This window comes from Ornithorhynchus anatinus, chromosome 5 (genome assembly GCF_004115215.2).
Source record: "Ornithorhynchus anatinus isolate Pmale09 chromosome 5, mOrnAna1.pri.v4, whole genome shotgun sequence".
Taxonomy (NCBI): domain Eukaryota; kingdom Metazoa; phylum Chordata; class Mammalia; order Monotremata; family Ornithorhynchidae; genus Ornithorhynchus; species Ornithorhynchus anatinus.
The window spans coordinates 38,873,035-38,899,926 of record NC_041732.1 but is presented as its reverse complement, the minus strand read 5'-3'; the positions used below and the strand labels follow the sequence as shown (position 1 = coordinate 38,899,926).

Sequence of the window (26,892 nt, the reverse complement as noted above, 5' to 3'; positions counted from 1 at the left end):
CAATGCTGTGATTTTGGTCTTTGTAAAGTATAGAGCAAGCGAAGAGAGGAGAAAGAATAGTGCCAACAACAAATCTCAATAATAGCAAATGAATCACCTTTTTGCTTCTGATTTGTTATTTCCTTACTGGGTTACCTATTAAACATTCCACACAATGTTAATACTCCTTTAGGAGGGATTTCCTAGTTGAATCCCTGACTGTTTTGAGAAACTGCATGAATCCTGTGCCCCCAGTTCCCTTCTCCTCTAAAGCCACCAATTCCTTCTGCAGCCCCTCCTTCTGGTTCTCTTCACGCTGCAGCTTCTGTCCCGGCCATACAATGTACTTGGCCACCACTTTAAGGTGGTAGTTCCTGAGTGCCACAAGAGCAGATACGCACTTGTCAAAAGCCTTTTGCAGATCCGGGTCACCCTTTGAAAGGACAAATGGGCGGACGGTGGGTCCGGAGGCAACCAACTGAAGAAAGTCCCTGTGAGCTGGAGGCATGTAGTCCCTCATTCTCTTGAGAAAGTTGGCAGCAGCCTCTGAAACAGGGAAAAGGTGGAGCAGATGAGGCCAATGAATCCTGAAAAGAAAGTTGCCCAGCTAAGAGTAGAGCAGGTGAGCATGGGGTCAGTTGGTACTTACAAGTGTCATCTGAGATCACCCAAGGCCAGGGAGAGCTGTCTAACCTCACTCAAGAACTGGAGAGCCACTACTGCTTCAGTGGCCTTGGAGAAGCAGAGATGCAGGAGGCCTTGAGGAGTTCAGCCACTTCTCCCTTCTAGCCTGCTAACTCATTATGGCTGACAGCAAATTGCAACCCCTGCTGTTTACAGCTATTCCAATCAACCAATGGAATTTATTGAGCACTTACTGTGTGCAGAGCACTGTTCAGAGCACCTGGGAGAGTTCAATACAATAGAACTGGTAGACACCATCCCTGCCTCCAAGATCTTGCAGTTAGAACCATTTACCACTTGTATCCCTCCCTGCTTCTTTCAGCTCTCAACCCAGGAGAAATACCAGCCCCTCCCTTTGTAATGTCTCCCCATTTGTGTAGGCCTGTGCCACTGTTATGGGCCTGTGCTAGTGAGGGAGAGAGAGCTGTCTCAGCAGTTTTGCCCTCCTTATGCATCTGGACCTTTTTTTATGATATTTGTTAAGGGCTTACTATATGCCAGGCAATGTATTAAGCTCTGGGGTAGATCCAAGCTAGTCAGGTTGGGCACAGTCCTTGTCCCACATTGGACTTAAAGTTTTAATCCCCATTTTACAGATGAGGTAACTGAGGCACAAAAAATTAAGTGCCTCGCCCAAGGTCACAGAGCAGAAAAGTGGCAGAACTGGGATTAGGACCCAGGTCCATCTGACTCCCAGTCCCAAGCTTTATCCACTAAGTCATGCTGCTTCTCAGAACTTCTGATTCCTTCAAATTCCACAGCTTCTCCATCAAGGTAGGGGAGATGGCATTATTTTTTCCTTTTAGTGAGCCTGGGTTTTGCAATTTAATCATGTTTTCATGCTGGACACAGCAATCATTTGAGTCCAAACCCCCTCCTTGCCCCACTCACCATCTCTGGAGCTGTGCTGGATTCCCAACAGCAAATCAAAGCACTGAATGATGGTGCTCTGTGCTGCACTGCCACCGGAAAACTCTTTGGGTGTCTTCCATACCCCTTCATACAGAAGACCATCTGGCAACAGGGGATTGTCCTTCCAACTATATTACAGAACAGGCGAGGAAAAGTTTTACATATTAAAAGTGCTCTTTTCTATCTTTGAAAAAATTATCTTGTTCAAGTCATTGTATGTAGGAGAGAAGGAGAAGTAAATAAATTAACTGAGAAAAGGGAAGATGAATCCTTTTTTTTTGAGCTATTATGGACCCTTTAGCTCCAAAATCAAACAGAATAGGTCCGCTATTTACCACTGACAAAAATTTCTATTAAAATCACAATCTTAGTAATTATACCCAAACACTTCGGTAGCTGAGACTACTTAATAATTTCCTCCATCCTTCTCAAGTGCTAGAAGAAGGAAAAGAACCTATGATAGAAATTGCTGGAGGAAAAGCCCAAGCCAAAAAAAGAAGTCTGCATTCCCTTTTTGACAGGTTCCCATTTTCATCTGTCAGCCAGTCTCTGGCTCTTCGTTTCTGTTTTGTAGGATCTGTCTCTCACCTTCTGAGACCTCCTTCAAGTACAGTCTCCATCTGTCTCTTGCTCTGACCTTTATAAGTAAGTGGAGGTCCCACAAACAAGGAATTTTGATTGTCGGTTAATGGGGGAAAAAGTCTATAGAGGAATTGACCACTGGGATTCTTGCCAAAATAGGCATATGACAATAATAATAATAATTACGACATCTGTTCATTCATTCATTCATTCAATAGTATTTATTGAGCGCTTACTATGTGCAGAGCACTGTACTAAGCGCTTGGAATGAACAAGTCGGCAACAGATAGAGACAGTCCCTGCCATTTGACGGGCTTACAATCTAATCGGGGAGACGGACAGACAAGAACAATGGCAATAAATAGAGTTAAGGGGAAGAACATCTCGTAAAAACAATGGCAACTAAATAGAATCAAGGCGATGTACATTTCTTAACAAAATAAATAGGGTAATGAAAACATATACAGTTGAGCGGACGAGTATAGTACTGAGGGGATGGGAAGGGAGAGGGGGAGGAGCAGAAGGAAAGGGGGGAAAAGAGGGTTTAGCTGCGGAGAGGTGAAGGGGGGGTGGTAGAGGGAGGAGGGAGTAGAGGGAGAAGAGGAGCTCAGTCTGGGAAGGCCTCTTGGAGGAGGTGAGTTTTAAGTAGGGTTTCAAAGAGGGGAAGAGAATCAGTTTGGCGGAGGTGAGGAGGGAGGGCGTTCCAGGACCGCGGGAGGACGTGGCCCAGGGGTTGACGGCGGGATAGGCGAGACCGAGGGACGGTGAGGAGGTGGGCAGCAGAGGAGCAGAGCGTGCGGGGTGGGCGGTAGAAAGAGAGAAGGGAGGAGAGGTAGGAAGGGGCAAGGTGATGTAGAGCCTTGAAGCCTAGAGTGAGGAGTTTTTGTTTGGAGCGGAGGTTGATAGGCAACCACTAGAGTTGTTTAAGAAGGGGAGTGACATGCCCAGATCGTTTCTGCAGGAAGATGAGCCGGGTAGCGGAGTGAAGAATAGACTGGAGCGGGGAGAGAGAGGAGGAAGGGAGGTCAGAGAGAAGGCTGACACAGTAGTCTAGCCAGGATATAACGAGAGCCCGTAGCAGTAAGGTAGCCGTTTGGGTGGAGAGGAAAGGGCGGATCTTGGCGATATTGTAGAGGTGAAACCGGCAGGTCTTGGTAACGGATAGGATGTGTGGGGTGAACGAGAGGGACGAGTCAAGGATGACACCGAGATTGCGGGCCTGCGGGACGGGAAGGATGGTCGTGCCATCCACGGTGATAGAGAAGTCTGGGAGAGGACCGGGTTTGGGAGGGAAGATGAGGAGCTCAGTCTTGCTCATGTTGAGTTTTAGGTGGCGGGCCGACATCCAGGTGGAGATGTCCCGGAGGCAAGAGGAGATGCGAGCCTGAAGGGAGGGGGAGAGGACAGGGGCGGAGATGTAGATCTGCGTGTCATCTGTGTAGAGATGGTAGTCAAAGCCGTGAGAGCGAATGAGTTCACCGAGGGAGTGAGTGTAAATGGAGAACAGAAGAGGGCCAAGAACTGACCCTTGAGGAACTCCAACAGTTAAAGGATGGGAGGGGGAGGAGGCTCCAGCGAAGGAGACCGAGAATGACCGGCCAGAGAGGTAAGAGGAGAACCAGGAGAGGACGGAGTCCGTGAAGCCAAGGTGAGATAAGGTATGGAGGAGGAGGGGATGGTCGACAGTGTCAAAGGCAGCAGAGAGGTCAAGGAGGATTAGAATGGAGTAGGAGTCATTGGATTTGGCAAGAAGGAGGTCATGGGTGACCTTAGAGAGAGCGGTCTCGGTACAGTGGAGGGGACGGAAGCCAGATTGGAGGGGGTCCAGGAGAGAATGGGAGTTAAGGAATTCTAAGCATCGATTGTAGATGACTCATTCTAGGATTTTGGAAAGGAAGGGTAGTAGGGAGATAGGGCGATAACTGGAGGGGGAAGTGGGGTCAAGAGCGGGTTTTTTTAGGATGGGGGAGACATGGGCATGTTTGAAGGCAGAGAGGAAGGAGCCATTGGAGATTGAGTGGTTAAAAATAGAAGTTAAGGAAGGGAGGAGGGCAGGGGCGATGGTTTTAATAAGGTGAGAGGGAATGGGGTCCAAGGCGCAGGTGGAGGGGGAGTGCTTACTATGTACTAGGCACTGTACTAAGTGCTGGGGTGGATACAAGCAAATTGGATTGGACACAGTCCCTATCCCATGTGGGGCTTACAGCCTCAATCCCCATTTTTCAGATAAGGGAACTGAGACTGGAGAAGTGAAGTGACTTGCCCGAGGTCACACAGCAGACAAGTGGCAGAGCCAGGATTAGAACTCATGAACTTCTGATTCCCAGGCCCGTGCTCTATCCACTATACCATGCTGCCCACTAAAAATAATAACTTAGTCACAGGACAGTCTGGAGTCCAATTAGAGGATGTCATCTTCCCACCGTGATGTGGAGAAAGATGAGAGAAGGAAAACAATCCTGAATATCTGTGCTTGTGATGAGATGTACATGAATAAACCTGGTTTAGAAAGCATGTGCTGTTCCCAGCCAGCATGGCCTTTTGTATAGAGAAAGATGAACGGAAGAATGAGGCATGAGTTGCTATGGAAGAAATCCTATATCAAGGATCAACTTGACTTGCTCTACCAATCACTGGCCTCTTTGAAAATGGTGATTTAAGGTCCCATGCCCTGGGTAGCAAAATCTACTGGATTCTCACTTCCTATGAGACCTGAGTTCTAGTCTCACTGCTGCCCCTAGCCTGTTGGGAAGATTTGAGCAAGTCACGTAACTGTCCTTGCCTCAGTTTCCTCATTTGTAAAATGGGACTAATAATACTTGTCTATTCCTACCTCACAGAAATATTGCCAGGATAAAAGGTGAGTGAGAGGAGAACACTTTAGAAAAACAAAAACTCTACATGAAAAATATAGTATTACATCCACACCAGCCTCCAGATGATGAGTATGGATATGAAAAAAGGCCTGTCTCCCTGAGCCTCTAAAATCATAAAAAGCAAGTTAATTTTTGTAAGAATAAATCAGTGTGCTTTACATATATTGAACCACCAGTGAGTTTAGAACCACAGATCTGAGCTCAATACAGGTGGATTTCCTTTTGACAGTTTGTGTAGGCACTGAATAAAAAGAGAAATGCAGCTGGAAGATAATACATACCCAGACAAGAAGATGCGTAGTGTTTCATAATAACATGTTGAGTCTACATGGTCTGTGGAAAGATACAGTGTTTCATTAACAAGTTCCACTGGAAGATAGAAAAAGATTATTTCAAGAGTCTTAAGGAACAAGGAGGTAGCCTGAGCATCCTGCTGACTGGGTCAGTGAGCCTTTGCCACTGGACATTTCTTCCAACCCTTTGAAGATACCCGTCTTATCAGGTTCCACTTTAAGAATGGAGGAGCAGCAGGATAGACCCCTCTCCTGTTCTTTCATCACTATTTCCTTCCCTCTCCTTGACTTCTGCTAACTCCCAAATGAAAGACCGACAAATTTTGTACAATTCTGTTTATTGCAAACCACTTTTCCTGCTCCTTGAAATGGAAATAAAGTAGAATTTTCTAGGATTTCACCAGTTCGTTCACCAATTTCCAACAAGGAAAATTCCCTAAACCTCTAACTCCTCTTTTGGCTTTGAATACACTCACATTTTTTATGCCCTGCTATCCCAAAGGTCCATCAGGGGTAGGTCAGCTTTAAAGCCCAAAGCTAATGAAAAATTTCAGTCATCTGGGTAGAAGCCTGAACCTAGAATAGCCTTGGAAAATGGCTGAGCTTATAAGGAAAACAGACAAGATAATTAATGAGTGCTTGAAATATTTGTAGGTAAATTCAAGGAGAATGGAAACAAAATAAGAGGAATTTTTGTAAAACAAATCAGGTCCCCCTACAGAATGTAATTAGCTGAGATATGATAGGATGCCCTCAGGATAAGTGCTGAATTATAAGAGTATTGGCTGCTTGGGAATGATAGGGAAAAAGGAAGTGTCTTTGCCTTATACATGAAGGATAGCTATATGTGATCAGTGACCCACAAAAGGGGAGATAATAATAATTATGGTATTTGTTAAGCACTTACTATATGCTAAGTACTGTTCTAAATCATGGAATAGATACAAGTTAATCAGGTTGGACACAGTCCCTGTCCCACATGGGGCTCACACTCTTATCCCCATTTAACAGATGAGGTAACTGAGGTATAGAGAAGTGAAGTGACTTGCCCAAAGTCACAAAGCAGATATGTGGCAGAGCGGGGATTATAACTCAGGTATTTCTGACTCCCAGGCCCGTGCTTTATTCACTAAGCCATTCTGAGATCAGTGGGTAGAGAGTGTCAGGTTAAGTGAAAGCTGAAAAGAGGCTTTAATGTCACGAAAGAAACCTACAATAAACTACCAACCCAGAAGGATTTTTTTTGTTTTGTTTTGTTTTGTTTTTAAATCACTGGCTTGGTGTTCACCCTGGGCAGAACACATTAGGGGGTGTTTTTTAGGGATATTCAATGTCTCTAATGATGACCTAGAGAACTTGCTCATCCAATCTGCAGCAGTGTGGCTTAGTGGCAATAGCCTGGGCTTGGGAATCAGAGGTCATGGGTTCTAATCCCGGCTGTGCCAATTGTCAGCTGCGTGACTTTGGGCAAGTCACTTCACTTCTCTGAGCCTCAGTTACCTCATCTGTAAAATGGGGATTTTAAGAACTGTGAGTCCCACGTGGGACAATCTGATAACCTTGTTTCTAACCCAGCACTTAGAACAGTGCTCAGCACCTAGTAAGCACTTAACAAATACCATTATTATTATTATTATTATGTGAAAATGGTAATGTCACGAAAGGCAGGAATCCAATCCAAAGTAATCTTGATCATTGGATCCACAACCACAGATGAAATTTGATAGGCTCAAGTGAAAAGTAGTATTCTTAAAGGTGGAAGAAAAAATCTACAGTAACTCTATAAATTCAATAAAACATAGATACCATGGCTTAAAATTAAACAGGAAGAATTTTGGTTAGACATAAGAGAAAGCTTTTGGACCACTGCAATTAGTAAACATTGAAAACTAGGTTAATTAGGCTACTTGTGGAGTTTCCACTCCTAGGGATCTTTAAGAAGAGAACAAACAACTGTCTGTCTTGGATGGTTTAGTTACTCATCTTTCTGGTGTTGGGGTCTGGACCAGATGAACTTTTGAGGCTCTTCCAAATCTCTAATGAAATATTTTTAAAAATACAATGACTGAATTAGCAACAAGGGGACAGGCTCTGGAAATGTTGCTAATATGCAAGTTTCTCTTAATTAATTATGCCATTTATTAAGTGCTTACCATGAGCCTAGCACTGGGCTGAGGGAGATCGGGAAAAAAATTCAGACTAGATGGAGTGCTTTTGCATTCTTGAAAGGCAAAATCTGGATACCTGGAGCTAATTTTTTACAGTCATTTCTAGAAATGAAAGAACTTTAAAAGGCAGTTTCCAACTTCAGGATTTGCGTAACTTAAGAATTGCAACCGAAGAATGCTGTCATTCCCCAACTTTCTCTGCAGAGTAGATTAGAGACTCCAAGGAAAAGTTCAAACCGACTCAGTTGATTTACCGGATGTCCCTGCATGAGCACTCTGAAAAGCCCTGTAAGGGGCCGAGTTGTTATTTCAAGTAATGGCAACAGTGGAGAGAATCAAGAAGTCACCTTCAGTAATCATATGCCATTTCATCAGCATATGTATATTAGAATCACAGTAGAAGTAAGTATTTCTATGCACAGGGGCTCCAGCAATCTAGATACTCAGACCATTATATCTGGTTCCACCCAGATTCTCCTGGTAGCACTGCGACCTCGAGAAGCACCATGGCCTAGTGAAAAGAGCACAGGCCTGGCAGTTAGACCTGAGTTTAACCCTGGCTCTGCCACTTGTCTGCTGTGTGACCCTGGGCAAGTCACTTAACTTTGCTGTGCTTCAGTTATCTCATTTTGGGATTAAGACTGTGAGCCCCATGTGGTACATGGACTGTGTCCAACCTGATTAGCTTGTTTGTACCCTAGCACTTAGTACAGTGCCCGGCATATAGTAAGCCTTTAACAAATATAATTCAAAAAAGTGGGGCCCAAGGAGAGTGGTGAGGGTGCAAGCGTCTCTGGGTGCTGGATTTCTGGGGATCCCATGCTGATCAATCAGAAAAAGCAGCAATTCCAAAAACCAGGATTTATTCCAAAGCCCAGGTAACCCTACACCCACAGTAACCCAAGACACCCTGTATCACATTTCCCTACTTGTGCCACCTTTATGAGCAATGGGAATACCTGCTGGGTCACTTGCAGCACCAGGGTCATGACCTTGGAAGATTCTAGGTCCCAGGAATCTATGCCTAAAACCCCAGAACCTCCTTGTTCCACTCCAGAAGTAGCAAGGGCTGGAGAGAGTGGATGGCAGTCCGTGGGACACCCACTTAGGTTCTGGAACCCTGAAATTCCCACACTGTCACAGACACAGATTATCAGGTTAATTATTTATCTGGATTAGGATGGGCTTCAAATTGCTGGAGAATCAAGATCATAGTTACTGGATTTAAGATTTAATTTCAATTCCATTATAGGCTACAATTAAACATGTGTCTTCCCTGTAGGTTTGGGGGATGCTTTTGGGAGAGTTTTAAAATAATCCAGTAATTTAATTCAGGTTGGTTTGGGACCAATAGTGTCTAATGCAGCACTAAATATGTTACATACCATGAATGAGGGTGAAAGCATCCTGGGTTTTCTGCACAGAAGAAGTCAGTTCATGCAGTGCAATTTGCAAAGAGGAAGCATCCTCACGAGATAATGCATCCATTATAACAGGAATCACCTTGAAGGAAACACAAATGAATGCATTCAGATTTCTCTAACACTGAACCATGGTCATGGCAGAAAATCTCCTAGAAAGCCTTGCCTGAAAGATTGTGTAAACAGGGATTCCCACATAAATAATGGTACTTGTTAAGCACTTATTATGTACCAAGCACTGTTCTAAGTACTGGGGTAGATACAAATTAATCAGGTTGGACACAGTTCCTGTCCCACATGGGCCTCACACTCTTAATCCCCATTTTACAGACGAGGAAACAGGTATAGATAAGTTAAGTGACTTGCCCAAGGTCAAACAACAGACACGTGGCAGAGTCGGGGTTAGAACCCAGTTCCTTCTGACTCCCAAACCATTGCTCTATCCACTAAACCGCGCTGCTTCACATCTTCCCTAAGATCAGGACTTTATGGCTTGACTACTCCTCCTTGACCCAGCTTTGTTTTATCTGCACATAAATTTGGAAAAATTCACAGTGGTCTCACTTCTGCCCCAAACTCAACTTCCAACATAAATCTGCCCAGATTAACCCTTTGCTTCCTTCATTGTTCATCTGCTCCAACTAATGAATAGCTCTATAAATCTTTTGCCTGGATACAGATTTTAAATTCTATACTTATATACGATATACACGCACACCAATTTATTGTCAGCAAGTTTAGGGTTTTTGCTCTGCCACTTCACTTTTGTCTAATTTGTCTGTTGCACTTGGGTTGCAAACTCATTAAGGGCAGAGACCATACTTTTTCTTAGTTTGTACTCTTCCTAAATTAAGGGCTCTGCACAAAGTAGTAATCCTCTAGATTATTTCTTGCAAGCTCCTTGTGGGCAAGGAACATGTCCCCCAATTCTGTTATACTTTACTCTCCCAAGCACTTAGTTCAGTGATCTGCACACACTAAGCACTAAATATAATTGATTGATTAGCGGTAATAGCATTTATTGTGCACCCATTGGTGTGAGGCACTGTACTAAATGCTTGAGAAACCCAGAATAAAGTGACCCAAAAAACGGACCTAGTAATGATAATGATAATTGTGCTATTGTAAAGATGCTTACTATATGCCAGGCACTGTACTAAGCACTGGGTTGTTACAAGGAAATCAGGTACAGACTTTTGGTGTTACACCATGAATTTATCTATAGTTTTATGTAGCTGTAGTTATCATCATTTTATATTTTTAAAGGATCACTCCTGGTTAGCTTTCTCCTCCTCCCTTGTTGGTTTTCTCAGTCTCCCTAGTCTGAGGACTCCTATGCAGGGGCTCAGAACGCCTTGCCTTCTAGCACCAGACAGAGAATTTTTCCTGCAGATGCTGAGTATAACAGACTCAGAAGCAAGTCTTTACACTTCTGTTGAGTTCACAAAAGGATACTATTCCAGCCCTTAGTTGCACTGTGGAGTTTCTAATTGGGCTCTATAAATGTAGTTGACCAATCAATTATATTTATTGAACTCTCAGTGTATGCACAGCACTTAACTAAATGCTTGGGAGAATACAATATAACAGACACATTCTCTGCCCACAATAAGCTTACAATCTAGAGGGGAAGACAAACATTAATATGAATAAATAATATAGTATTTGAAACAGCAGGGTATAATGGATAGAGCATGGGCCTGGGAGGTAGAAGGTCATGGATTCTTATCCCGGCTCTGCCACTTGTCTGCTGTGTGACCTTGGGCAAGTCACTTAACTTTTCAGTGCCTCAGTTGCCTCATCTTTAAAATGGGGATTGAAACTGTTAGCCCCTTGTGGATTAAGAACTGTGTCCAACCTGATTTATTTGTATCCATCCAGTGCTTAGTACAGTGTCTGGCACTTAGTAAGCACTTAAAAAAATCAGAATTCTTCTTATTATAAATAAATTACTGATATATACATAAGTGCTGTGGGACTGGTGAGTAAAGGGAGTGGTAAATAAAGGGAGTGGTGAATAAAGGGAGCAAGTCAGGGCAACATAGGAAGGAATGGGAAAGGAGAAAATGAGAACTTAGTCAGGGAAAGCCTCTTGGAGGAGATGTACATTCCAAGCGCTTAGTACAGTGCTCTGCACATAGTAAGCACTCAATAAATACTATTGAATGAATGAATGAATGTGCCTTTGTTAAGGCTGTGAAGGTGAGAAAAATAATTGATGCTGGCTATGAAAATGGAGGGTGTTCCAGTTGGTCAGACTTCCTGTGTCGATATGCTGAAAGAGTGAGCTATGGACATTTTGTTCATATTGTACAATGCTCTGCACACAGAAGGAGCTTAAAAATACCATTGATTGAGGCCAAAAAAGCTACAGTACCAAATGTTAACTTGAATTAGACCTTAGTTGGCATTAATTATGAATTTCAAAATCATTTCTCCATTTTTAATATTCATGTTCCAAAATATCCTCTCTCTAGAACTCCCTTACCTTGACTGCAGAAGCAGCTGCTAGTTCAACAAGTAAAGAAACCAGGAAAAATGCTTTACTGTTGTCCCCTCCAGGGAGTGAAACGATAGTATCCAAATTTCTTAAAAGAGAAATTTTCATAGTTAATTCATAATTGGAGCAATTAATGAAAGAGACTCAAGTAACCACAGGCAAATAATAGTTGCGCTTTTTACTCACATCAGAAACTGGGCAAAGGAAGAGGTGCAGTTAGCCTCTATATTTTGACACATTATAGTCCAAGGAGTGGAGCTATAGATTCCATTCCAAGCAATTGAGATGGCAACATGGTAATAGGTCTTTATATTATAGCCTTGTTTATATTCACAGGAGTTCCCTATTCACCAGGTTCTCATCCTTTATTACACCACATTGTTTTCTCTCTCCCCCAGCCCCTCACCACAAATTCTATTATTCATTTCACTTCTAAGATTTGTGCCTCTATGCAAATCCTTCACCTATTTTTCATCTTAGTCCTCTTGGTTTCCTCATTTACCTTCCCCTATATTTACCTCACTTGATGCAAACACTCTTTTCCTTTAAACGTCTCCTTCTCTTCCCACCCTCTACTTTGAAAGAAGTGCCTACCCTGTGTTTCCTTCTTTCAATTCATCTTGTGTTCAGTAATACTCATGCCTATAGACACATTGCTCTTCATTTCCATCTTGAAGGCACCAGAGTCAATGAATCAATCATATTTATTGAGTGCTTACTATGTGCTGAGTACAATGTAAAAGAGTTGGCAGATAAGTTCCCTTCCACAAGCAGCTGACAGTCTAGATGGGGCTGCTTCATAAATGTCCTCTTTAGGATTAGTATTTGAAAAGCTGCATGGCCTAGTGGAAAGAGCACAGGCCTGGTTCAAAAGGACATGGGTTCTAATCCCAGCTCCACTACTTGTGGGCTGCATGATCTTTGGCAAACAACTTCACTTCTCTGTGCCTCAGTTACCTCATCTGTAAAATAGGGATTAATACTGTGAGGCCCATGTGGGACATGGACTGTGTCCAACCTGACTTGCTTGTATCTAACCCAGTGTTTAATAAGGTGCCTGGCACATAGTAAGGACTTACTAATTACCAAAAAAAGAAAGGAAAAAACCCTTACCTCTGATCTTTCTGTGATCATTCTAACAGTCAAAATACCAACTGTAAGCCTCTCTTAGCTACTACATTTTAGGAAACATGTCTACCAACTTTGTTATATTGTAGTCTCCCAAGTGCTTAATACAATGCTCTGCACAAAGTAAGCACTCGACAAATATGATTGCTTGGTCGATTTAGCCCTGTTGTTGGTGCAGTGGAAAGAGCAGAGCTATGGGATGCAGGAGACCTCTCCTCCAGGAGGCCTTCCCTGACTAAGCACCTACTTTCCTCTTCTCCCACTCCCTTCTGTGTCACCCTGACTTGCTCCCTTTATTCACCCCCCCACCACCCCACAGCACTTATTTACATGTCTGTAATTTATTTATTTAGATTAATGTCTGTCTCCCCCATCCAGACTGTAAGCTCATTGTGGGCAGGGAATGTGTCTGTTTATTGTTGTACTGTATTCTCCCAAATGCTTAACAGTGCTCTGCATACAATAAGTGTTCAATAAATATGATTGAATGAATGAATGAATCTGGCTTCTAGTCACAGACCCAGGAGAGACTCTTCAAGTGAGGAAATTTTGCCTTTTAGAGCTCTGTCATCAGTGATGAAGGCTTCTGACTGAGGAAACACAATGGACAGGTCCTGCATGAATCCTGGAAAATGTCTGGCTACTGTGGGAGGTAAAATTTTAGTGGCTACCAGAACAAAGGTCTGCTGGGTAGTGATGCTACAGGACAGCTTTTCCGCTATGTTGTGAGGAGCATGTTCCCCTCCCATCTCTTCCAACAAATTTTCCCCAATTAATTCCCCATCACCCTGAACCATAATTCCCCTTTCAGCCAACTCCAGCAATTACAAACTTCTTTACACCCTCCTTTGCATTCATGTATATATGCCTACACAATTCATTTATTTTGACCATTCTAATTGTAAATATCTTTATGTTTAAAGCAATCAATCATTATTTATAGAGTACTGTATTAAAACCTTAGGGGAATACATTTTGAGTTTGTAGACATGATCCCTGACCTCAAGGACCATACAATCTAGTGGGGGTGACTGACATTAAAATAAATTACCAGAAAGAGAAGGAGCGGAATATTAACATGTGTTCATAAGTGCTGTGGGGCTAGGGGTTGGGTGAGTATCAAAGTTCTTAAGAGATACAGGCCCAAGTACATAGATGAGGAAGAAGGGAGGGTTAATAGTGTGGGAAGATGAGAAGTCATTCAGAGAAGGCTTCCTGGAGAAGCCATTTTAGAAGGCCTTTTCTGCCCTATTAGAGAGTCAGCTCTTTTTGAGCAGGGATCATGTCACTTTGTTATCCTGTACTTCCCAAGTACCTAGTAAAGTGCACCTCATCAAGTGAAAACTCAATAAATGCTACTACTCTCCTTTTCACACACACAAACACACATACAAGGTAAAAATAAATAGCAGAGAAGGTGATAGTGGTAACAGTGAAGGAGAAGATGTGGGAAGAAAAAAGAGGGGAGATTTTATTGCAAGGAAATGAGAGAAGGGGGCAGAAACTTCCACCACGCAGAGGAAAGGTATTGAGGGTGGTGAGAGACTACTTCACCACACAGGGCAGAGGTCTAAGTCCCTGCCCTCTGGTGGAGAAGAGCAGAAAAAGAGAAGAGTCAGAAACGGTTCCTTTGTGACAACCCTCTTATTGCTTTATAGATTTAGAGATGTGTACTAGCATGTGATATGTAGTGATTCCTCGACATAAACCCTCAAAGAGTTCTTAGAGAAATTTTTTTTAAGATGGTACTTACTCTAAATCCATAGGTCTTCAATAAATATCCAGTGGGAAGAAAAATTGAGTGGGAAAGAAAAAGAAAATAGAATATATTTTTAACAAGGAAAATAAGATTGCTCATAGTATACATCAAAATTAGCTTCAGATTCAAGGTTAGTGATTGAACTCAAGAATGAGATGGAAAACAACTGCAATAGATTGAATTAAGAACTTGCCCAACAAACCAAGCATCCTATTGCTTGGGAAACTTGATAAAACAACGGAGCTATTCCCTTAAACAGAACTATTCCACCAATAGAAGCTGAGAACTTAAGTAAATGCTGTAGGGGAATATGGGGAATTAAGATTAGAAAGGTACAGACAACTATTATTTTGGTAGCCGGAGTGATTCCCGATATCACTACGGTTAACTTCTGGAAGTCCTGAGGGTTCATTATGTGCTGGCTTCTGCTCAGAAGGAGGTACTTCTGGCTACATTCCACACATTCAGAAGTTTTGTAACAGATTGATTGATTGATTCATCAGAGGACATTTACAAATATTTGGTTGTTGTCCATAAAGTGATGAGAAGCAACCTGGCCTAGTAGAAAGAGCACAGGCCTGGGAGTCAGAGGACCTGGGTTATATTCTCAGCTCTGCCACTTGTTTGCAGTGTGACCCTGGGCAAGTGCCTCAGTTATCTCATTTATGAAATGGGGATTAAGACTGTGAGCCCTATGTGGGGCATGGACTATGTCCAACCCGAATATCTTGTATCTACCCCAGTGCCTAGTACAGTGCCTGGCACTTAGTAAGCATTTAATATATATTTGCCATCTTTATAGGAAGAGTCATCCTGCCACCAGCTTCTCCTGTGCTTCTAATAGTGCAAGTCCTGAGGGGTGGGCAACTTTTGTGTGACTGAGCGAGGCCCTCAGAACTGAGTTTCCAAGACCCTCAGAATTGGGTTTCCAAAAAGCAGCATGGTCTAGTGGATAGAGCACAGGCCTGGGAGTCAGAATGACATCTCTAGACTGTTAGATCAGTGTGGGCAGGGATCATGTCTATCAACTCTTTTGTATTGTACTCTTCCAGCCACTTAGTATGACATTCTGCACACAACAAGTGCTCAATAAATACAGTTGAATCCAGGTTCCAGCACGTGTTGGCTGTGTGACTTTGGGCAAGTCATTTCACTTCTCCATGCCTCAGTTACCTCATCTCTAAAATGAGGAAATGGTCCCAGGCCACCAGAATGCTCAGGAACTCCCTAATATCCCTAGCAGCAGGGGCCCCCACAGAAGGCTGACCTGCTAGGGAGAACCAAGCCCATCTAGGCCCATGGGGATTCTCTGATTGAAGCATGAGTGGATGAATGAGTTCCCCCACTTTGAATGAAGATTTCTAAGTTTCTCAAATGAATACAGGAAATCTTAAAGCGTTGGACACACCTATACATTTCAAACACTTTTTATTTTAACTTGGCCAATTGCACCATTAGACAGTAGGTGACCAGATTTAGGAGGAAAGGGAGGTAGGGAAAAGAAACAGTTGTTCTTAACAAAGGCCTTGGGGCTGTCCCAGGCTGGTGGACCATTTCATGAAACTTTAAGCACTTAATACAGTGCACTGCAGACAGTAAGTGGTCAGTAGATACTGCAGATTGTTTGAGGACAACAGACAGCGTGTGCTACAACCTGCTTGGAGAGCCAATCTGCCAGTAGTCAGCAGCCTGTCCTGGTTCACTGGCTTTACCTGGCTGGGCAAGTTGGACTAGGTAACCTTATAGGCTTCTTTATCTCAAAATTTGAGGCACCAGTTACTGAACTACATATTAGGGAAGGAGACAGACTGCTTTCTCCCAGATGAAACAACTAACAACTCACTGTACTTTTGGATTTCACCTGTTACTTATTTTTGAAATGCTGAATGTGACCAAATGCATGGATTATGTCCAGTCAAAGTGGATCTAAAGGAAGCACGCCAGAAAGCAGTGTAACCTAGTGGAAGGAGCACAGGGCTGGCAGTTAGAAGACCTAGGTTCTAATTCCAGTTCTTCCATTTAAAAGCAACATGGCCTAGAGGCAACATGGCCTAATGGCAAGAACACAGGCTTGGAAGTCAGAGGACATGGATTCTAATCCCAGGTCTGCCATTTGTCTTCTGTTCAACTTTAGGAAAGTCACTTAACTTCTCTGTGCCTCAGTTACCTCATCTGTAAAATAGGGATTTAGATTGTAAACCCCATGAGGGACAATCTGATTACTTTGTATCTACCCCAGTGCTTAGAACAGTGCTTGACACATAGTAAGAGTTTCACAAATACCATTATCATTATAATTATTACCTGTTGTGTTGTGTGACATACTGAACTTATCTGGGCCTTAGTTTCTTCATCTGTTTTCCCTCCCCATTACACTGTGAGTCCCATATGGGACAGGAATTGTGTCTAACCTACTTATCTACCCCAGCATTTAGCACAGTGCTTGACATATAGAAAGTACTTCACAAATAACACTATTATTATTATTGCTATTATCATTATTATTAATATTATTATTAAGAGTTCTTCCCCCAGTGCAAAAAACTGGAATGTGCTAGCAAAGTTTAGCTGGAATCCAATATTCTGCTGCATTCTGGTAGGCAAAGAACCCAACTATTTCTGCAAAAACCCTTCCCTCTGACAAGCATCTGTCCACTGCCACTTCCTTTTAGCATCTTTGGGGTGATGTAGATTTAATGAGCTAATGATCCAATGACAATTCATGGAAACTGCAGTGCCAGAGACTGCAGTAAGTGAGTGCTGCCATCAGTAGGGTCCAGGTTTCTCGGGCTTTTACAGTTTCATACAAACTGATTGGCAGTATTTCCTGGTCCACCTTATGCCTCCCCAAACTCCTTAACCCATTCACCTGTTCCCAATCCCTTCCCTGCTCAGTTTGATTGCAGTAAGTTTTGATTGCAGTAAGTTTAGAGACCTCTACTTGCCCGACTACTCCTTCCATCACCAATGCTTCAGCTGGCCGTATGGTGCCAGTTGGTCACAGAGTTGAAGCAAGTAGTAAGTTCTACTTACCTATTGGGATCCTTTTTCTTCCAGTTTGCCAAAATACAGTCTGCATACACCAGCACTGGAGGCAAGTCGAGTTTCTCAGAGATTTGACAGAAAGGGACGGCAATTTTTTTTGGCAAAATCTATTTGGAACGCAAGAAGGGAATATGGACTTTAGAAGTGGCTGTATTTACTTCAGTTTCATAGGTGTCAAAATGAGGACACAACATTAAAATGCTTCGATTCCTGCTAGTAGAGCTGAAAATAAAGTAAAATATTCCCTCCCTGTGTCACTGCAGTACACCTCATCTTCTCACCAAAAACATCTCTTCAATCAATAGTATTTATTGACTGCTTACTGTGTGTAGAGTACTGTACTAAGAATTTAGGAGAATACAACAGAGTTGGTTGACAGGATCACTGCCTTCAAGGAGCTTAGAGTCTAGTGGGGGGCAGACATTCCTGTAGAGAAGCAGCATGGGTCCGGGAGTCAGAGTACCTGGATTCTAATCCCAGTTTTGCCAAATTCTTGCTGTGTGACCTTGGGAAAATCACTTAACTTCTCTGTGCCTCAGTTCTCCCTCCTACTTAGACTGTGGGCTCTATGCGCAATAGGAACTGTGTCCAACCTAATTCTCTTGCATCTATTCCAGCGCTTAGAAGAGTGTTTAACACATAGTAAGCACTTAACCAATGCCAGAAAAAAAGAGATATGGAAAGCAGCAGAATAGAGAATAAGTGTATAAATGTTTTGGGGGGACTGAGGTGAGTATTAAAGAGCTTAGGGGGCACCGAGGGTACCCAAGTGCATAGGCACACAGAAGAGAAAGCAAATTGGTGAGGAAATGAAAGGTTAGTCAGGAAAGATTTCTTGGAGGGAATATGACTTTAGAAATTATGGGAGGAGGAGTAGTGGTTGTCTGTCAGATATGAAGTGGGAATAAGTCCAGGTCAGAGGAAGGATGTGAGCAAGTACCTCCCTGCCTCCTGTCTCTCTCCACTCCATTTCATACTTCACTCTGCTTCTCGGATCATTTTTTCTGCAAAACCAATCAGGGCATGTTTCCCCACTCCTCAAGAAATTCCAGTGGTTGCCCATCCACCTTGCCATCAAACAAAAACTCCTCATCAAGGGCTTTAAAGTACTCAAACACCGAAAGAGTTCCCGGAATTACCACTGAATGATTGATTGATTGCCTACTCACTGCAATCTTTTTTTTTAGTTTATATTCAACCAGTTGCTGTCACTGGGGAGTAGCAACAAGGATTTATGTTTTAGAGGTAATCTATTGGGTGATAAAGATAGCAGGAAAGCAAAAGATAGTGAAAATCAAAGAGAGCTGGGAAATAGAGGGAAGAGGGGCAGAGAGACAGTAAAAGAAAAGTTGGTTTGCAATTCTAGATTATAAAATAATCCTTCCTAACCATAATGTTTTTATGTCAATGTGCTACAGAGTCATTAACAAAGAGCCCAAACCAGAGCTCCCACTGACTGCCATGGGGCAAATCACTTCAAAACCCACACAGTGTTTGACTACAAACATCATATCCATTGACTTATATACACATTTGGACCTCATTAAACAATGTAAACCACTGGAAATTGAATATTTCTGTGGTGAAAACTTTAGTGCCTATGGCAAAAGCAGAGAAATTTGTATTTTCCGTGGTTTTGTGAAAAGGTCAAAAGGTTAAATGAGGGTAACATTGATTATCCTTATAATTAACTTTATTACCTGCTATTAGTTCACCCTCAATTTACCTAAAAGACAGGTATGAATGCCAGGACTAAGACCGGGAGAGGCACTTAATTCAACTCAGCAAATCTGAGCTCAGACAGGCATTCTAATTTCAGCAATGAAAGAATTACTAGAAGGGCCATGGACAACTTACTCCCATTTTCTGTGTCTCAGAGAGGATGATATTCTTTGCAAGTGGACTATGAGCTCTTCGGGGCAGAGCACTGTATCTTATTCTAACTTTGAATAATGAATCAATCAAGGGGGCTGGAAGTTGAGACACAAATCTAACTCTGGCTCTTTTCCTGTGATAGCTGGGTGAACAAGGCAACTCAGTGAACCACGTCTGGCCTGATTATTATTATTATTATTATCATTAATAATATTGATAATAATGTTTGTGGCAAGTGCTTACTATGTGCCAAGCAGTGTTTTAAGAGTTGGGGTAGGTATAAGATAATCAGGTCCCACATGGGGCTCAAAGGCTTAAGTCGGCAGCAGAATAGGTATTGATTACTCATTTTACAGATGAGGAAACTGAGACACAGAGAAGTTAAGTGATTTGCCAAAGGTAACACAGCAAGCAATTGGCAGAGCGGGATTAAAACCCAGGTCCTTTGACTCCCAGGCCCTTGCTCTTTCTATGAAGTCACACTGCTTCTCTGTTTCCTCATCTTTAAAATGGGAATAATAGTTACCTCTCACTACCTCACAGGGATGTTATGAGGAAAAATTTAGGCAATTTATGTGAAAACCTTTGGGTAAAATAAAAATGATAAACACCAAACAATATATTTTTAGTGTTGAGCATCTGTATGCAGAGCATTGTACTAAGCTCTTGGGCAAGTACAATTCAGAAGGAGACATAGACCCTGAACTCAAGAAACATTCAGTGAAAAGAAGGACTGACAGACATAAGCTATATACACAGGCTGTGGCAGGATTAACACAGAAGGATCAATGGATAAATTAGTGTATATTGAACTAAATTGTTAATGTGCATAAGTGCCAAAGGCAGTTATAGGATGGACATAACTTTGGAAGATGGGGAATAGCTACTTGGAAAAGATGGGATTTCAGTAGGACTTAGGGATATGGGGAGAGTTGTGGTCCAGCTGATTTGAAGTGGGAGACAGTGGCAGGAATGAAGAAAGGCCAGAGGAAAGCAGGGTTTGGAAGTGGAAGAGTTAGCTTGGGAGGAATGACAATTGCGAGGAGAAAACTTCTCTAAATGCACTCCTCTACCTACAATGGACACCCAACAGATATTGTTAACTGGCTAAAAATTGGAATTTATGTGTTTTTTTGGTGCACAGCCAGTTCTTTTGTATCTCCGGGGTTCAGGAAAACTTAATTTTTAATGGCATTTGTTAAGCACTTACTATGTTCCAGGCACAATATTAAACACTGAGGTAGGTACAAGCTAATCAGGTAGGACACTCAGTGTCTTAATCCCCATTTCACAGATAACTGAGGCACAGAAAAGTTAAGTGACTTGCCCAAGATCACATGGCAGACAAGTGTCAGAGCCAGGACCAGAACCCAGATCCTTCTGAGTCTCAGGCCCATGTTCTACTGATGAGGCCATGCCACTTCTTTTGTGCTGTAGGACTCACGCTTGTGCTTTCATACTCCTGTTTGTGCTGTAGTACTCACACACACACAATTGTGCTGTAGCTTTACACTTGTGCTGTGGTTCTCATTTGTTCAAAGCCCAAGGGCATGGTTTCAGGTTCACAACCATTTCTCCCCCCACTGCACAAATATGTTTCTCCCTCTGCTTCAGCACACACTGTATCTGAGCAACTGGGGTTGCTGAAAGTGTCCCCAAATTCCCAAACAAAGTTCTAACAGTATCACATAGTGAAACCATGTATTATGATAAAATTGCAGATATTTGAAGATAAAGTCTTCTAAAGAGGCCGATTGCCACCATTATTACGATAGCTATCATCTTCCCCACATTTCCCTTTTCCCCACCTCAGAACTTTCTCTGAGTAAAACAACAAAAATCACTTTGTGTTGGAAGCAGTGTGGCTTAGTGGATAGAGCATAAGCCTGAGAGTCAGAGGTTCCTGGGTTCTAATCCCGGCTCTGCACGTTTTCTGAGTGACTTTGGTTCAGTCACAAAACGTCTCTGGGCCTCAGTTATCTCATCTCTAAATTGGGGATTGAGAGTGGAAGTCCCATGTGGGACAGGGACTGTGTCCAACCTGCTTAACTTGCATCTATCCCAGTGATTAAGATAGTGTTTGGCACACAGTAAGAGGTTAACAGCTACCATAATTATTATTATTTGGGTTTCCTCCATTGCCCTATGTATTTTGTACAAGGACCAATAGTAATAATAATGATAATGGTATTAATCACTTACTCTGTGCCAAGCAAGTCAGCCATAGATTCAGAATTAGTTCCTTCCTGATTCTTCCCTTCCTTCCAGAAAGACAACTCAAGTAGCTGGGAATATCGCCAGCAGAACTAATCCATACAGCACGCCATGAGATTCTGTGTGTTCTACCCCTCCCACACACAGGCCTGCTCCCAGACTTCAGTTCAGAGGAGCCGAAGGACTGAGCGGTGTTTTCCAAACCAGGGGTTCGGTTGGGGTTGGGGGAAAATGGAGAGGAGAAGGAGGATCCCAAAGTTGTTGGACAGACTGGCTCATTGGGACTCCTTTTCCTAGGCCTGGATTGTGTTTTTCCTGGTATTCTGCTCACTGTAAAATTAGAGTCAGGACTCCCTCTTCATGCATATGTTTGTGGCACTTGAGAAGCTGTGTGACTTAGTGGATAGAGGATGGGTGTGAGAGTCAGTAGTTCCTGGGTTATAATCCCCACTCTGCCACGTGTCTCCAGTGTAACCTTGGGAAAGTCATTTACTTCTCTGGGCCTCAGTTACCTCATCTGTAAAATGGAGGTTAAAAGAATGAGCCCCATGGGTGAAAGGAACTGTGTCCAACCTGATTAATTTGTATCTTCCCCAGCTCTTAGAACAATGTTTGGGACATAGTAAGCAGTTAACAAGTATCATAATATAATAATGTGCTTACTATATGGCATGCCCTGTACTAGGCACTGGGGTAGATACAAGCAAATTTATTAAGGCACGGTCCCTGCCTCACATGGGGCTCATGTTCTCAGTCTCCATTTTAAAATATGAGGTAACAAAGCCCACATAAGTTAAGTGACTTGCCTGAGGTCACGCAGCAGAGAAATGGTCAAGCCAAGAGAAGAGCCAGGTCCTTGTGACTCCCAGGCCCATGCTCTATCCATTAGGCCATGCTACTTCATCACTTGGGATTTGATGTTAATGTATGGAGAAAGACAGGGAAGAAGAGAAAGTCACGAAACCTTGGCAGCATTTTTGTCTCCTTCTTGCCACACATATCCCATGGTGATAAACCCCAGTGCCAGGTGTGCAAGGCGCAGCTCCCGATGTCCCTGGAGCTGATCGATAGTGAGCAAGGGCAGCTGAGAAAATAAAAAAACAATTAATCCTCAGAGCACAAAACAGAGACCAAGGAATTCTGTGTGTTGTAAAATGAAAAATGAGAAAGTAGCATGTTATGAATTCCGAACCTTTTGGACTTCGGCATGAAGCTGTTTGGTCTCGATCAGAGAGGTGAGCTCCGTTGCAATTTTCATCCAGGGGGCATAATACTCAGGTAATTCAACCTTGAAATCAATCAATCAATCGATCAATGTTTTCTGTTGAAAACTATCTTTGCAGAGCACTGTATTAAGCATCAATCATTGAAAAGCAGTGTGGGCTAATGGATAGAGCATGGGACTGGAAATTTCCAACTCTGCCACTTGTCTGCTGGGTGACCTTGGACAAATCACTTCACTTCCCTGTGCCTCAGTTCCCTCTCCTGTAAAATGGGGATTAAGACTTTGAGCCCTATGTGGGACAAGGACTGTGTCCAACCCGATTATCTTGTAGCTACCCTAGTGCTTAGAACAGTGCCTGGCACACAGTATGTGCTTAACAAATATTGTAAAAAAACAACAAAAAAACCCAAATACCATTTTAAAAAAAGGATCTAACATGGGGAGAAAAACATGAAAATAAATTACAGATAGGGTAAACAATAGAGCATAAGCCTAGTTACATAAGTCCTGTGAGGCTGGAGGACTATCACAGTCAAAGAAATGGATCCACATTTTACTAATTGTGGCCACTTCCATCTTCACTCCTTCCTTAAAAATGAGATTTCTCACAAAGCCATGCCCCTTTATTCTATTACAGGCAAAATCCCCTTGAAATTGAAGAACTGTGAGGAATCTACAAAACCATAAAATTTTATTCTGGTAGGGTGCCATTGTTATGACATTATCAAGACTGTAAAAGCTCGTTGGGGGCAGGGAATTTGTCTATTTACTGTTATATTATACTCTGCACACAGTAAGCGCTCAAAAAATACAACTGACTCACTGACTGACATAGGCCCTGGGAAAGACCCTGAATGTAACCAGCAGCCCCTGACCCAAAGGCAGAACAAGATTACCACAATGAGGTGTTGGAATGCCATCAGCCATCAGCTCAACATCATGCTCACTGCAATACAGCTTCACTGGGTGGGCCTGATAGAAGAATGGCTAACTGCAGAATTCCCCAGCAGCTGCTCTAGGGGGACCTTCTGGGGGACACACACAAGCAAGGTGGGCAGAATAAGTGAATTAAACAAATAGTGAAGCATAGCCGCAAATAATGCAGCATTACAGTGGACGTTTGGAGACCATCACAGCAGACCAGCCGTTTGGGCAGCAGCAGAGCAAGGGCTTTTTACCCCTACATGGAAGCTTCAAGATCAACCCATCAACTGTATTCATTGAGCGCTTACTGTGTTCCAAGCACTGAACTAAATATTTTGGAGAGTACAATATAACAGAGTTGACAGACACATTCTATGCCCAAAATGAGCTTACAGTCTAGAGAAGGAGACAGGCATTAACAAAAATAAATAAATTATGCATATAAACCTAAGTGCTGTGGGGATTCCAAAGATCAAGGTGCCAAATACCAGGTAGAAAAGCAGAACACCCATTTTTGGAGAGCACACAGAGCAAAGAAACTACTTCTCCATGCACACATTGAGGAAAGGAATGTCAGTCATAATTTTTGTCACACTCACCACCAATAGCATCATCTTCTAAAAGAAGGATCAGCTATACATTGGCAGGGAATTACTGCCGGGGGAGTCTTCAAAATCCTGAGTAAGAATTTCTCCATCTTGATCCCAGAGAGAGGGATGTGAAGAGAAACGTAGGAAAGGACATGTGGGAGCATGATAAGTTTGTTTCCTTAAAATTCCTTCTGGATACAAATGAGATCTAAGAGCATGGCTGAAGTGCCCTTAGTGACTGGTCAAAGTGTGGAGTTGCCAACTATCTGGCTTTTGACCATGGCTGCCAGAACCCTCACTTCTCCTACATTAACTTCTCCTATCACCTTACGCTGACTATATTTGTGGTGTATTTTTTTCCTTATGGTATTTGTTAGGTATTTACTATGTGTCAAACACCATTCTAAGTGCTGAGGTAGATAAAAGTTAATTTGGTCAGATTCAGTCTCCGTCCCACATGGGGCTCACAGTCTAAGTAGGAGAGAGGACAGAGCATTTAATCCTGATTTTACAGTTGAGGAAAATGAGGCACAGAGAAGTAAAGTGACTTGCCTAAGGTCACACAGTAACCAGGGGGGAAAATATAGATACGTTTGCCAGGAACAGGAATATGGAAAAATGAATAAATTAATGTAAAATGTGTAAATGTAGAACACATACCCTTGGGAATTATATATTGAGATATACATAAATGCAAAGGGTGGTTGTTCAGTTGACTTGACCAAGGGCAGTGGAAATTATTTGGGGACTATAAAGACAGGGATGGTTGGTAGATTCAAAGGGGAAGAGTGTTATTGCATAGTTAGCCAAATTAGATCATTCAAGTTAAATAGATTACTTTAAGACTGCCTGTATTCTCTGTTTGGATTATTTGACTATAGATAATAGGTCATTTCACCACTTCATTTGGGTTAAGAAGCTGCACCCCTGAGCCATATGCTAGCCTCAACAAATGATAACATGTGGTCTGACGGTCTAAGAGAAGCCAACTCTGTCTCTGTGATGGAGTTTTCTTTTCCAAAATAGCAACACCTAAAAAAAGGAAGTTTTTTAATAGCTCAATTAATCTGATTTTACTAGAACTTTTGGTTAAAAAAAGCTTTATTCTGTTATTGGAAGCTGCATTTATTATCGTAATGCACATCACATTACTTTTGCTCTGACTTATGTAGAGAATTAGAGTAAGAGAACCTCAGGCAAGAAGCAAAGTGGATGTGCTTTTTCAACAGAACTTTCAGAAAAATTACAATTAATCTGGAGCAAGAACTCTTGTATATTTGGATTTGTTGGGTTGGGTTGGGAATCTTATTTGTCTGAAACAATAAGTAATTCAAACTATTTTAAAAAGTTCCATATCTTATCCTATCAAATGATAGGTGTATTCCTTATAATCCCCTTGATCTGGTAAGAGTGAGCCCAGATAATGAGGGACATGCAATGCAATGTCATTATTCTGACCACTAAAATTTTGTGATCTTTATAGTCAAAATCCTTTACACTGTGACACTAGATTATCTTAATCCAACATGTGAATACTCCCAGAAACCACTTATACAGGTAAATTTTTAAGTTTTATGTTTGAGTGCTCTGCACAAGAGAATTTTCTTCATCAAATTTCCACTATTTCCAAATGCCATTAAAAGTCCCATTTAAAAATAATATTTCTAGACTGTTTTGATTTCCATTTCAAAGTCAAGGAACACAAGTTCAAGGTAAGTGACTTGCTCACAGCTTCACAATTAAAGATCTCTTCTGTACAATTTGACTTCTAGTTCAGCATCCTATGCCCTAGCTAGGGTTACTATAATTCTAAAAGTATTTTTGATATTATTAGTTAAAATAAAGCAAAGCAAGGAAAAAGATTTTGCCGGGTGGTAAAAAGAATTTTACATCTTACCAATGGGTCTGACAGGACAAAGCCGAATTCTTCTGACACATGGAATTTTTCCAGGATACTCCTTGGATTTTCTAGGTGAGACTTCTCTTTTAGTGCCATGGCTCTAGTGCAGCTTCTAGATGCCCTGGAGACCTACTCTGCATACAGGATGGAACAACTATTTATTGGGAATGGCTGCTATATCCTGTCATTAAAACCCAGAAATCTACTGGGGCGGGTCATGGGATGGGGGGAGGAGGAAGGGGTGGAAGTAGTTTGCCAAAAAATTTAAATCAGAAATTTCTTGATTAAACAGCTAATTGGTTTCATTTTTACTTCTCTTTGTTTACAATTTTCAGGATAAATGAAACCACAGATTGGGTTCATTTATTTATTACTCTCTTATTTGCCACTTCTCTATGACTAGATCTTGACAGATTAGATAAATAACACTGTAAAATATATTGTTTACTTAGCATAGACAAAGATACTTATGAATTCCAATCTGAATGTTAAGGGACTAATTGTTCAGAAATTAAATTATGCCTTTTCTTCTAGCTTGACCTTCTATTGACCTTGACTAAACCAAAATTTCACTTAAAATTTCCATATACACTTAACCCCTGAAAGATCCCAAAAATTATTTGTAAATTCAGGCTCTCTCTTCACTGGCACCAAAATAATCCAGCTATTTCTGGAAGGATCATGGTTGTTGTTGCATGGTGCAAAACAGCTTCAGCCAGAGAAGAGCACAATTTATTACTCTTAGTAGGAAGAGTTTTGGAAGGCTTTAGGGAATCAACATGGCCTAGTGGATAGAACACAAGACTGAGAGTCAAAA

At 42.1% G+C, this 26,892-nt stretch overlaps 1 protein-coding gene across 1 annotated transcript; it reads right to left on the bottom strand.

Moving 5' to 3' along the window:
• Positions 1-157: 157 nt before the first annotated feature.
• Positions 158-26,171, bottom strand: IDO1 (indoleamine 2,3-dioxygenase 1). Its single transcript, NM_001242724.1, is given in 10 exon segments — positions 158-525; positions 1,555-1,703; positions 5,315-5,366; positions 8,880-8,997; positions 11,404-11,503; positions 14,297-14,311; positions 17,336-17,454; positions 22,401-22,520; positions 22,629-22,724; positions 26,073-26,171. Coding segments are annotated over 10 exon segments (1,236 nt in total).
• Between the last annotated feature and the right edge of the window lie 721 nt (positions 26,172-26,892).